This window comes from Nilaparvata lugens, unplaced genomic scaffold (genome assembly GCF_014356525.2).
Source record: "Nilaparvata lugens isolate BPH unplaced genomic scaffold, ASM1435652v1 scaffold6181, whole genome shotgun sequence".
Classification (NCBI taxonomy): Eukaryota; Metazoa; Arthropoda; class Insecta; order Hemiptera; family Delphacidae; genus Nilaparvata; species Nilaparvata lugens.
In genome coordinates, this window is record NW_024091942.1 from 590 (window position 1) to 14,496 (window position 13,907).

Genomic DNA, 13,907 nt, shown 5'->3' on the forward strand with positions numbered 1-13,907 from the left:
TGACGCTGGTAGTCTCTCATATTGTGCCGATCATACACTCTCATCCCAACAAAACAGTAAAAATGTACAATAATCACTGTCGATTATTGTACATTTTTACTACATGGGGACAAACTACGTGGACTATCGGCTTGAGATAACAGATTACTGTCAATCGGCTTAAATTAACAGTAAAAGTTGCGACATAAACGCCTTATACCATGGGATATCTACTTACGCTATTTTTTATTTATGGTTCTAGACTTTGAACAGCTGGTGTCAGAAAATTGGCTTTCCGAAACGGGGCGTAGTCAAAGTACACGTTCAAATCAAATTAAATTGAAACACAAAATAAAATAAAGAGAGAATAGTGTCAAGTTTCAGATATTTTTTTAATTATTTAGTAATGTTTCATAAGAATAAACGTTCCCAATTATAGAAATGTGAATATGAAGATTATCATGAGAACTACGACTACGCCCCGTTTCGGAAAGCCAATTTTCTGACTCCAGCTGTGTAAAGTCTGGAACTTAGCTAAATCCCGAGCTCGGAAATCAGCCCTAAATATCAGAATCGACTGTTCACATACTATGATTCATCACCACTAACCAAAATAATTATTTTCTACTTCGTGGAATGCACGATTACTATTTCAAAATGAATATTAATTTTTGGATTACATAACTTCTCACCTTAATCAGTACATCCTCTACAGATCCATCAGAACCTATCTGTTGCTGCAGATTGGTGTTATTTCCGTTGATATCCTCACTCATCGATTCTTGTAGATCTTTCTCTAAATAGGATTCCATCAGATCCAAAATTACTTTCAGCGCATCTGGTTCTTGGTACAACTGGAAAAGACAAAGTAATTTCTATAAGAAACAGATCATTTGTTTTGAAATAAATTCCAGGAATAAGAGAATGTTTTGAGAATGTTGAAAAGACGGAATCGATTTATTTGTTTCATTGACAATTACAAATCATAATTATAATAAATATAATATGATTGGGAGAAGGCAACAGGCATAGCCCAAAACTGTCTTCCCCCAAATTTTTACAAATAACAGTTTGAAAAAGAATAAGGTTAAGATTCCACTTTCACTTCAAAAAGTCCAATTTCCACTTCAAAACTAATGATTAAACTAAAATTTTGATATTTAAAAACTGAAAAAACAAAAATATTTCACTCAAATCTCTACAAATTGGAATTTTTTGAGTAATTTTGCAAAATTTTGAGCCAGAAAAGAAACACAACTTCACTATTAGCACAGCTGATAAAATTTCTATCTTTTATTTCTTAAATTTCTAAATTTTTTTAGCAATATGTAGCACAAGAAGGCTGATTCTTACACTGTTAAACTGTACCTATAATAATATATCTATTATCATAGAGAAACAATAGCGTAAGTAGATATCCCATGATATAGGAAGTTTATGTCGCAACTTCTACTGTTATCTCAAGCTGATAGTCCACGTAGTTCTTTCCCTTGAAGCTGTGTAACACTGGTAGTATCTCATACTGTGCCGTTTATACACTCTCACACTAACAAAACAGTAAAAAACGACAATAATCGACAGTAATCGGCTTGAGATAACAGTAAAAGTTGCGACATAAACTTCCTATATCATGGGATATCTACTTACGCTATTGTTTCTCTATGCTATTATTTAAAAAAAAATAAAGTTTTCATATTTACTGGCAGGTAACCCGTGCTTCGCAAGGGTCTATTTCAAAACTTGACAAACTGAAAACTTGACCTACTGAATCCTTGAAGAATTCAAAATGAGCCTTTATCCATCTTCTTTATATTGAGAATATATATGCAAAATTTCAAGTTAATGAGTTTAGTAGTTCAGACGTGATGATGCGTCATACATAATTGTGTCGCCTGTACGTGTGTATAAGCCAGTTCTTCCCTTTATTATCGTATAGATGACATTGTCTTCATCTATTCGTCAGTACTGTATGTCAATATATCAGGCAGTGTATTAATGAACGTGTTGATATAAACACTATATTAAAATCCTTTGTCATCAGTTAGCTTGTGATTGATTTAAATGCCCTGGCACTCCACTCAATAAACTGACGCCATGACGATGAAATTGCCAGTCTCCCATTGGTCGGCTTCTGATTGGTCGAAATCACTCCCACTCACCTCCCAATGGCTATCGTAATAACGATGGAATCCATCGCTACTCCCTAATATTGTTCAGCTTGTAATAAATAATTGCTTCAATTCTCTCTTACTTAAATCTTCACCTTACAGAATAATTATATGAATTAACTCTCTCCTTGTTTTTCGTTTGTGATAATAAATTGAAAGAGCGTTAGTGAGTTCTCACTTCTAACTTACTGAAGGCCAAAGTCGTTGTACGTCTGTTTCTATATTCTACAATAACTTTAAAAAGAAATGATCAATCAGCTTTGAATTTTGATCACTTATTCATCGAACCTTTTTACATGTCAAGTTCATTGGACAACCAAATTGACTCACTCCTTCGTCCTTTTCCAGGATATAAAAATAACATTGAAAGTGCATAGAATAAAAATGTGTTGTGATTCATCATTTAGTCAGCTGAGGAATACATTGCATGCAATAACTACAGTTTTTTCATTCATTCATAACATCAGCTGAGGCTATTTGGGAGCTATCACATAGACAGTCCTTCATGTGCTGACACATGATTTCAGCTGATTGATATACAACATTATCTACAATTTTCACATCAACAAACTGATACGGGTTGAGATATTAATGTGTGGTTTTCGCCATTTTATTTTATTTTGGAACTCTGTATCGAAATCATGTATCACATGACCACCTTCTTATTTCAAAAAATGAATTTGGATTCATATATCACCAGTAGTTCTGTGAACAGTAGACCTCACGCAGTATTCTCATACACAAGTACCTGATTGAAACTATAGACCTTATGGTAATACAGCAATAGACTCGCTTCTCCACACATCTGTGTAATCACTTGTCAGCTGATTTATGATGAATAATTCTATAGTCTGATTTTACTCTAATATTGCGTATGGAGGAGGCTCCTTTTTCCTTTATATTATCCTTGAAATGCAAAATTTCCTAAAACCTTGTACATATACATATATATACGTCGACGCGCAATTAAAAAAGCAACATACCTGTCAATTTCATGAAAATCTTTACCGCGTTTCGCTGTAAATGCGCAACATATAAACATTTAAACATTTAAACATTAAGAGAAGTGCCAAACAGTCGACTTAATCTTAGACCTCACTTCGCTCGGTCAATGATGCTGAAGCGACAGAGTAATTTTTAATTTCAAATAGGATCTCTAATGAAACCTATTGTCAAATTGTCCTTGTTAGAGAAATATTCAGCTGTTTCCATGATTTTCATCAATTGTGTAGAATTAAAAGTTGCGGGTTTCAAAGATTACAATACAACAGTTCTTGAGCGAGTTCTTCAACCCAGGGGTCACTAGTTATTGTTGGTATTGTTTCTGAATAAGACTTCTAAGTTGCGGGTTTCAAAGATTACAATACAACATTTCTTGAGCGAGTCCTTCAACCCAGCGTCACTAGTTATTGTTGGGATTGTTTCTGAATGAGACTTCTATGGATTGAATTACCTTGATCCTGGCAGAGTTACTTTTGGCGACAGCATTGCCCATAGCATAGCCCAGCCTCACTACCACATCCTGGCGACCTGGAAACTTTCTCAGGATTTTGTCATTGTTTTGAAACCGTCTTCACAGTCAACAATCTCCTTACAGCATCCGTCGTTTGTTGAAATTATACTGCAAAACATACAAACATTCTTATTATTGACCACAGCAGAAGATAATCATTTTTTTCTAAAAATTTTGTATCAGAGCCTTTTTAAAAAAATACAGCCTTCTTATACAAAGTGCGTCAGAGAAACTTACTTATTTGAAAGGTCTATAAAAACAAAAGTACTTCAGTTATTGTTTTGATATTTTTCTTATATTAAGATACAATATCCCAAATTTTCGTCGTGCATTCTTGAAAATGACATCAGATCAATGGCGACCCTCATCACGCATACTCTGATGAAGTCGACTTTTGAAATTTGTGTCCACTCGTTGCAGTATATCATTCGGTATGTTGGCAATGTGTACAGTAAATTGTTCCAGTTCCAATAGTGAATTGTTCTATCACGTGACTAGTGCAAAATGTTCCCATGGAACGCCATTTCAAAATCGTTGGTTTCAAGCTTGGCCACACATATAAAGTTGATTTATACTAAAATGTGTCGTTTACTAGCTGCGTGAATGAAGAAAGGCTGTTTTACAAACTTACCGTCTAGAAAAGTGTGCATTCCTTTTATTCCATTACTCAAAAATTTTCTATAGAGAAAAATTCATTTAATGAATGGTTATCAAACTTCATATTGTTGGTTATGTATTCTATGCTATGGTAAACAAACTATCAGCGCATGCGCAGAGAAGCGAGCAGACTACAATAATCGACCAATGAGAGCTCAGATAGTTGGAACTGTACCAGGTCGGACAATTTACCACGCTTCGACTGTGGGGCAGGAATTTGGAACTGGAACTGGTTTCTGGTACAGAATCTGTCAAAACTCTCCCCATGGAACGAGGAACTTTTTACCTGGTAAATTGTGAATCGGACAATTTACCACATTCCATGTACACAGAACGGGCCCAATGACGTCGTGAATGATCTTCTTGAGGTGTGCTATGGTCCGTGGTCGATCGACATAAACCAGGGATTTCAAATAACCCCATGAAAAAAATCGCATGAACTTTGTCACTGAAAAAAATTACCCGTGTGTTCAGGCAGGTAGTCATCACACGCATTTTGACAGGCAACCAAATCGCGTCCACTTGATTCTTGAACAACAGCCAATCCATGGGGATGGAATTGGAGGTCTTCATGGAAAATTCGTCGAACAGTGGAGTCAGAAATTGCCATAGCAGCTGTGTGTTGTGAGCCGAACGCCAGGGGAACGAACATCTGACTGTCTCACTCTTTCGACATTTTCTGGAGTTCTGATGGTTCGTTGAAGTCCATTTCTGGGATTAGCGACACTTTCACACTCTCGAAATGAGCTAATCGACGACAAAATCGAATTACGGCCAGTAACGAGACTGTGAGGAGGAATTTCAAATCGAGCACGGAAGACACGTTGCTTTGCAACAACAAGAGTGATCGACCATTACAAAAGAAGCTCTCAACTGCGAAGGCCCGCTGCTCTCTGGACCAGAGCATGATGGCTACTTACTTGAGGGAGGATAAATTTGAGAAATTCCTCCTCAAGATGCAACCCCTCCTGCCCCTTTACACGACCGCGTGTGAATTTTTTCAAAAAAGTAAGTTTCTCTGGTGCACCTTGTACTTTTCTTGCCCAGTTGGATATAAGCCTGTAGAATTTTAACTATGATTAAATGTCATGAGGCAACTAAATATCTTGCAAGGCTATTGAATGTTACAACGCAGTACGCACACAGACGTAATTTTCTATCTGCGTCTATGTCTTCTCACATCTGCATGCATCTACATGCAGTCGTTTTTTCTCCTTCTCTGTTTGTCTGCATAAGGTGCGTACAGATATACGCGTCGCGAACATGAACAATTCACTTTTAATCAGCTGACTATATCTGTATTTTTACAGAAACGGTAAGATACAGATATAAAAAGCTTGGCATCAGCTGATTAAAAGTGAATTGCTCATGTTCGCGGCGCGTATATCTATACGCACCTTTACGTATATCTGTTTCTTTGTGCGTGGAATCAAAAATCGGCATATTATCATTGTCTGTCATTAAGGTGACAATACGTATTGTCAATATTTATTACGTTTTGACAATACGTTTGGAAATTGATTTTGTAGATTATGTACTCATTTTATGACAGCTGTGCACAGACTAGATAATTTGATACACGAATTTGACGTAACTCAATAGTCCTAGTAGTTGTTTTTCATTCAAAGTTTGGAAGTTTTGTATCAAATCATGATGTTGTGTATCGAGTTGTAATGATACTGAACTATTAGTTCTTTGAACAATAGTGCATACAGACTTACGCTCCATAAACACACGCAATCCACTTTCCAATAGCTTCTTATTATGTGAGTACCAATTATGTGTATTTATGTAAGTGTGATGTATGTTTTATATTTTTCATATTTTATATTAATTCATTTTATTTTGATGAATTATTATCAAGTAAATATTATAATTTATTATTTATATAAATTACAAAGGTACTTTTGTAGGCTACGTTCATTATATTTCTACACAATCTATAAAAATTCGTGACAATCAAATTCTGGAAACGGTACGGAATTGGAAAAGATGAAGCTGTCTACTTCAATCAAAGATGCGTACAGACTTACGCGCCTCAAACACACGCAATCCACTTTCCAACAGCTGATGCCATGCTTCTTATTGTGTAAGTACTGTGTATGTGTATTTATGTAAGTGTGATGTGTATCTACTATGTATCTTACTGTTTCTGGAATACAAATACATTATAATAAGCTCAGCATCAGCTGCTGAAAAGTGAAAAACGACGCGTGTTCATGGCACGTAAGTCTGTACGCATCTTTGGTCATAGCAGATAGCTTCATCTTTCCCAATTCCGTACCGTTTCCAAAATTTGATTGTCAGGAATTTTTGTAGATTGTGTAGAAATATAATGAACTTAGCCTACAACAAAAGTACCTACCGGTAATTGATATAAATGATAAATTATAAAAATTACTTGATAATAATTTTCGCCACACTGCACAGAAAGCAGCTTTTTTCCAGTTCCTACGTAGATCTGAAAGACATTGTTTGCAGACTACTCTCGTCTGACGTCAGAACAGGTTTCTTTCCGGCCTAGGCCGGAAAGAGTGCCCTTTTCAGCCGCTAACATGGAACTAAGAAAGGTGATCGAAAAACAGCTGATCAAAAAACTTTTCATTATTTGTGTTCATTATTCAATAATTAAAACATTCATTGTAATATCATCTTATTGTCATTTGAAAGAATAAAAAAGTATAAACTCACTCTCCCACATAATTATTGAGCATAATCTTTTAGGTTATTTAGACAAATCAGAATAGAAAATAAAAATACTTCAGGACAATTTCCTGATATTCAGATTACCTCAGATTTGCTAGAGCTATCACCTTCCACTTCTGCTTTGGGAAGTGCTTAGTAAACAACTATTCTCATATATGTATTGTTTATTTTTGTGTGTGGCAAAAAATAGCGTTCGCACCACGGGCAAAAATGTTTTTTCACCCCACTTGAATGTAATGAGCTGGTTTTCGTGCGTCATATGGAGGCCGAAAATGACGTTTCTGACCAGGCCGGTAAAATTTTTACGGCCTAGGGCTGTAAAATAACCTTGAAGTCAGCTGATTCTGATTTGATGTGAATGTGTTTACAAAATAGTTTATGAAACGGAATCAGTTTATGCTTCTAAGAATTGATAAAATATTTTGCAATAAGATACTATCATTCTATTTGGATAAATGAAATACAAATACGATATTGTAAACTATTCAAATTCAATTTTCAGAGTATAATAGAATCTAACCTCAAACCTGCGTTTAATCGTACTGCGTTTAATCGTTTATCACGAAACCTGGTGGATAATTTTGGAACTACTTGGGCAATATCCATGGTGCTGAACGTTTTTACAAAATAATAGTTTATGTAACGGAATCAGTTTATGCTTCTACAATTGAATAAGGTATTCTGCAATAATATACTATCATTTATTTGGAAGAATGAAATACAGATAAGATATAAATATTATAAACTATTCAAATTCGATTTTCTGAGTAGGATAGAACTTCTAACCTAAACTTCCGAAGTCCATGACAACAAGCGTATAGTTGAAATAGTTGAACATTAGAATAATATCATCTTATTGTCATTTGAAAGAAAAAAATCATGAACTCAACCTCCACATAATTGAACATAACCTTTTAGGTTATTTAAACAAATCAGAATAAAAATAAAAATACTTGAACAATATCCTGATATTCAGATTATCTTAGATTCGCTAGAGAGCTATGACCTTCCACTTTTGCTTTGGATGTGCTTAATAAACAATTATTCTCATATTTATATTGTTTATTTCTCTTGTGACGAAAAATAGCGTTCGCACCACGGGCAAAAATGTTTTCTGGCTCTCAATCTTTTCTAGTCCTCGGCCTACGGCCTCGGACTTGAAAACCGATTTCGAGCCGGAAATGTCTCATTTTCGGCCCTAGGTGCGAAATATACTATTCTGCTCTCAATCTTTTCTAGTCCTCGGCCTACGGCCTCGGACTTGAGAACTGATTTCGAGCCGGAAAAATCTCATTTTCTGCTCTAGGTGCGAAATATACTATTTCCATTAGGGTTACTCTTTTTAGGATAACTTTCAAACGACGATCTGGCAACATCCGCTTTGTTGAATGATAGACAAGGATAGCAATACCATTGCTAATCACATACTGCCATTATGTGATGAACCTCACTGTACTGATGATCTTCAATTATGAACTACATAGGCCTATGTCAATTATGGAAATTTTCTTGATGAAAATAATTTGAAACTTGTTGTCACCTGAGTGTCCTAGATATGTTGCAGACAAGATCCAGGTCGGCACTGAATAGCTGCAGCGATCTACACAGCTGCGTAATAGCTCCCGTCTGCAGTAGGGCTGCGTACTGCGTAGAGTCGCTGGCCAAGTTACGCAGCGCTCCAGTCAGTTGGAACAGTGCGTGGCTCGTCGGCTCGGCTATCGGCGAAAGTTCTAGACGCTAGAGAATAATAGAACAGATAAATTATTCAGCTAATAAACCATCCATATTAAAAATCCACTTTTTAAAATAATATTAAGAACGGAAAATTTTGTGAAGTGAACAGCTACAATACTTAACCTATCTCGGACTATGTGTAACCTTATCTAATTGGGGAGAGGAATAGCGCAAGGTTACCTTTTTTCTCTCCCTATCATTTTGATAATGTATTGTAGGAATCAATGAAGAATAAAGAATCTTACGTATCATTTATTTTCAAAAATCTTCAATGATGGGGGATCCTCGCAACAGAAATAATTCTTATGTATCATTTATTTGCAACAAAACTTCAATGATGTGGTTCCTTGCGCAATAAACTAATTATCACGTATCATTTTATGCAACAAAGCTTCAATAATGGGGAATCCACGCAAAATAACAAATTCTCACGTATCATTTTCTTCAACAAAACTTCAATACTTCCTACTTATTGTATGAATCAATAAAGAGAAAACATGTAGATGACATGTAGATAGATTGATAACCTAGGAGACATAACCATAGCATATAAAAAGATATTCCTTGGTATAGGGTGTTTATGTTACAAATATCACTATAAACTCAAGCCGATAATCCTAGTAGTGTTTTTCATTCAAAGTTTGAGAGTTTTGTATAAATTATGGTGTGTGTATCAAGTTGTGATTATACTGTATCAGTGTGGTGATACTGTATCATATTGTGTTGATACTGTATCAATTTCACTGTTAACTCAATCCGATAGTTCTAGTGGTTGCTTCCCATTCAAAGTTTAGAAGTTTTGTATCAAATTATAGTGTTGTGTATCAAGTTGAGATAGGCCTAATATGTATACTATTCTGTTTATACTGTATATTTATGGTGATCCCACAGAGAAAAGTAGCATAAGAGGATATCCCATTAGGCTATAACATGGGTTATCTTCCTATGCTATCTTTTCTCTATCAGCTTGAGCGATATCTTTTGAAAGACGTTTGTCTCAATGTTAATCTATATGTTAATCTTTTAGAATTTTATCTAAATTTGGGAAAGAAATAGTACAAGGAGTACTTAACTCAGTTTTTCTCTTCCGATCAGTGCATCTTTGTAAAAATAATTGATAAATAAATAAAAATATGTTCATTTTGAACATCACTGACGCGTCGTCAATTCTACAGTTTCCAAAGTCGCTCCATCGCTCCGTATCTCGGACAGAGCATGCGCTTTAAGCTAAACAATGACACTGGACCAAACTGTGATCAAATTCAAGAATATATTTTGGTGTTCATAGCATGCGTATTGACACTCTGCAATAAGTGCTACATCACACGATGATGTCTGAAACAGGCTTAAAGTTTACCACGGTCTGAAACGACCTCAAAGTTTGCAAGCGGGCTACTCAAGCTACTCTATCTTTTGTCACAGCATTGAACTACAATACAGTGTGAAATTCATAGCGGAGAAAAACCTAAACATTGTTTTTTGTTTTATTTTCATAGTTGTACGTTGTTTTGTTCACTCAAGGTTCACTGTCAATTGGTGTAGCCTATACATTTTTTGAAAAATATTAGATAAAATTAAGTTTTCTACTTGACTCACCGAATTATTGACTATCTTCATATGCAACACGATGAGCTGGAGAAGACCCAGCTGAAGTAAGGCAGCCGATAGTGCCGAATTCATTGTGAGGAATTTGAGAGCTCCATAGCCATAGATGCATGCCTCAGCATCCTCCAGGGGACTGGCACGTCCCAGCGACTCAACAAACAGTGCTACAAATAAATAAAATAACTCAAATTTTGTCATATTTCACAATTTCTCTTATAAATAAGATGTTCAGTATGTGAAAAATGAATCGTATTTATCCACAATGACAACAACGAATATTTTCACTTCCCTTGCCCTATTACCATAGGTAAGGAAAGTATTGCTTTCCGAAAAAAATTAAGGTACCCCAATTTCTAAATTTCTATACGTTTCAAGGTCCCCTGAGTCCAAAAAAGTGGTTTTTGAGTTAATATGGTCTGTATATGTGTGTATGTTTGTATGAGTGTATGTGTGTCTGTGTACAGGATATCTCATCTCTCAATTGACGGAATGACTTTAAATTTGAAACTTAAGGTCTTCAAGATATGAGGATCCGACACGAGCAATTTTGATCAAATGCAATTCAAGATGGCGGCTAAAATGGCGAAAATGTCAAAAACAGGATTTTTTGCGATTTTCTCATAAACAGCTCCAACGATTTTGATCAAATAACTAAAATAGTCATTGATAAGCTCTATCTACAGCCACAAGTCTCATATGTGTAAAAATTTCAGGAGCTCCGCCCCATCTATGCAAAGTTTGATTTTAGATTCCTAATTATCAGGCTTTATATACAATTTAAACAAGAGGTTTCAAGTGGAGAAGATTGAGCATGAAAATCTCTACAATTAATGTTCAGTAACATTTTCACCTCAAATTGAAGATAGGCTTGAAATTCGAGAAAATGTGATTATTCAATTGAAAACTGTTGCTTCTATTAAATTATTCACTACGAACAGATAGCAGACCTCGTGTCTCCAGCGTTATTGTCCTGTCACTAGCTGGCTCAGATCTCTGGATAGTAGACTTGAGATGCGCGTGAACACTAGCGTCAGGTGATTATTTTCATAATGGCAAGGAAATTGTGTGAGTGCGCCACACCAGATTTTTATCTTCGATATTTCATTAGACTCACAATTTCCAGCATCCATAATTATATAGAGTATTGGCATAGAGAAACGATAGCATAGTAGATATCCCATGGTATAGGGCGTTTATGTCGCAACTTTTACTGTTATCCCAAGCCGATAGTTCACATAGTTCTTTCCTATGCAGATGTGTGACGCTGGTAGTCTCTCAAATTGTGCCGTTCATACACTCTCACCCCAACAAAACAGTAAAAATTGACAATAATCAACAGTACTAGTAGGCAGGAATAGCATGAGCTCTAAGTTCAAGATGCGCCGTAGCCCCAGAGAGAATTTTAGTGGTGGGGGAAGCATTTGACTCAGTCTCAACTTGACCTCCGTACGGTGCACATCGCTCCGGTTTGCATAGGCCTAATAGCATAAGCAGTAGAAAGGCGACAGTGAGCCACCTCCCCTCTCTAAGTTTCGAGCGGCCTCCCCACTCTCACTCCATTATCTCCTCCTATCGCGCATCTCACAGCTCATGCTATTCCTGCCGACTAGTAATCGGCTTGAGATAACAGTAAAAGTTGCGACATAAACGCCCTATACCATGGGATATCTACTTACGCTATTGTTTCTCTATGGTATTGGCCTTTGAAATATCAGTAAATGTGTTCTGTACAGTGAGAATATTCTTCTCATTCCCATAAGTTCTAATGGAACTGAGTTCATACCCGCTCTGTCGGGCTGAGTGATTATAGTCCCATTTAAACCATGTGAATTATATTTTAACCGTTCACTGACTCTAATACTGATTTATACGAGAATCTACCTTTAAGCACACAAGTTCTAATGAAACTCTGAAACTCTGTAACAAAACTACGTTGACATGATATAGTTGAATCAAATAAAGTTTGACTTATATGTGCTTTCGATCTAGACATTTTTGAAATACTTCGATCGACACCACTTGTCCACGAGGAAAATGTCACCAGGTCTTTTCTCCCACAAATTTATTCAAACGTTTACTGATATTTGAAAGGCCAATTCTCTATGAAGTAAGGATGCTGAAATACTTGTGAATTAAATTGAAATATCAGAAAGAAAAAATGTGCTTTTGATGTAGACATTTTTGAAATACTTCGATCGTACCTGCTCACCAGGTCTTTTCTTCTTACAAATTTATTCAAACCTTTTTAAGAACGCTCCAAAAATGCTCCAGTAAAACCTGTATCTCGCAATCCTTAACAGTAAATTAATGTATTTGTATCGGTGTTCAAATACAGTACAAAAATGCTTCAGTAAAACCTGTATCTTGCAATCCTCAACAGTAAATTAACGTATTTTGATCTGTATGACAGATCGAGCAGTTTCAATCCTGAATACTGTCAAACCTAGATAAAGTGGATTTCAAGGGACTGCTCAAAAAATTAACTGGTAGAAGGTCTGTACTTAATCGGGGTGTTCTATATAACGATTAAAGATTGAAAGCTATATTAACGTTTCTAAGGGACTTCAAAAGATATCCTATTATATTAAGCGAGTAATTTCTGTATATCAGTTTATATTTTTATATCTGGTCATCTTATCATTTATGTTCAACGGATCTCGAAAACGGCTGTAACTATTTTCACGAAATTTGGAACATTGTAGGTTCATGATATAAAAATCCGATTGCAATAGGTCTCATCCTTGAGAAAACTCGCTGAACGACATTAAAAGGATAATAATATTCATCCTTGGCTGAAACAGTTGAGACTTTCGTCGTCTGTGGATAGTAAAAAGTGAGCGAGTGATCCTGTGGAAAATCAAAATATCGCATCCCCGAAATATTCATAAGCTGACGTATAGCAAGCTGTAAAATATGAACATGATCATTTTAGAGAACTGTGTTCTGTTTATCAATAACTGAAAATAACGAGCGAAGCTCGGTGCCCCGATATTGTACTATAACATGGTGTACTGTATCGATGTTTCACAGTATTAATTTAAAAGATAAGAGAGTTCACTCACCAAGTATGTTATTCTCCAAGAAGTAATCGTCATGTTTATCACTGCGGGAGACTTTGAATACTATTTTGCATATCGCAGACAAGTTCTGACCAGTGACCCGTAACTGTAAAAATGTAATAAATATGATAAAACCTTGTAATACAAGAATTGCTTGCAACTGAAGAATAATACTATAGGCCTAATGTAACACTTTTATTGTTATTTCAATGGAATGTGATCCGCATTATGATATCCACTATTTACTGTGATAATATGGATACTATACTTTATATTTATTTATCTATTTGAACGTTGATACATACAATATCATTCTCAACTATGAATATAGTATATATATTATAGTGAACTATAGTAACTTAAATATTCTATATTTTATGAATAGATAAAGATACTATAAATTCTGTTATTCAAAAAAGAGAATACAGAGCCAATCACAAAAAAAGAACCCAATAGATTCATAACGTGATATAACCTCAAACAGTC

At 35.5% G+C, this 13,907-nt stretch overlaps 1 protein-coding gene across 1 annotated transcript; it reads right to left on the bottom strand.

Annotated features, from left to right (window-relative positions):
- Window positions 1-673: 673 nt before the first annotated feature.
- Window positions 674-13,527, bottom strand: LOC111062459 (armadillo repeat-containing protein 2; the record flags this gene model as incomplete). The annotated part of the gene is made up of 5 exons (XM_039445108.1): window positions 674-833; window positions 3,601-3,768; window positions 8,564-8,760; window positions 10,354-10,526; window positions 13,425-13,527. Coding segments are annotated over 4 exons (552 nt in total), but the record flags the coding sequence as incomplete, so codon positions are not given.
- Window positions 13,528-13,907: the final 380 nt, after the last annotated feature.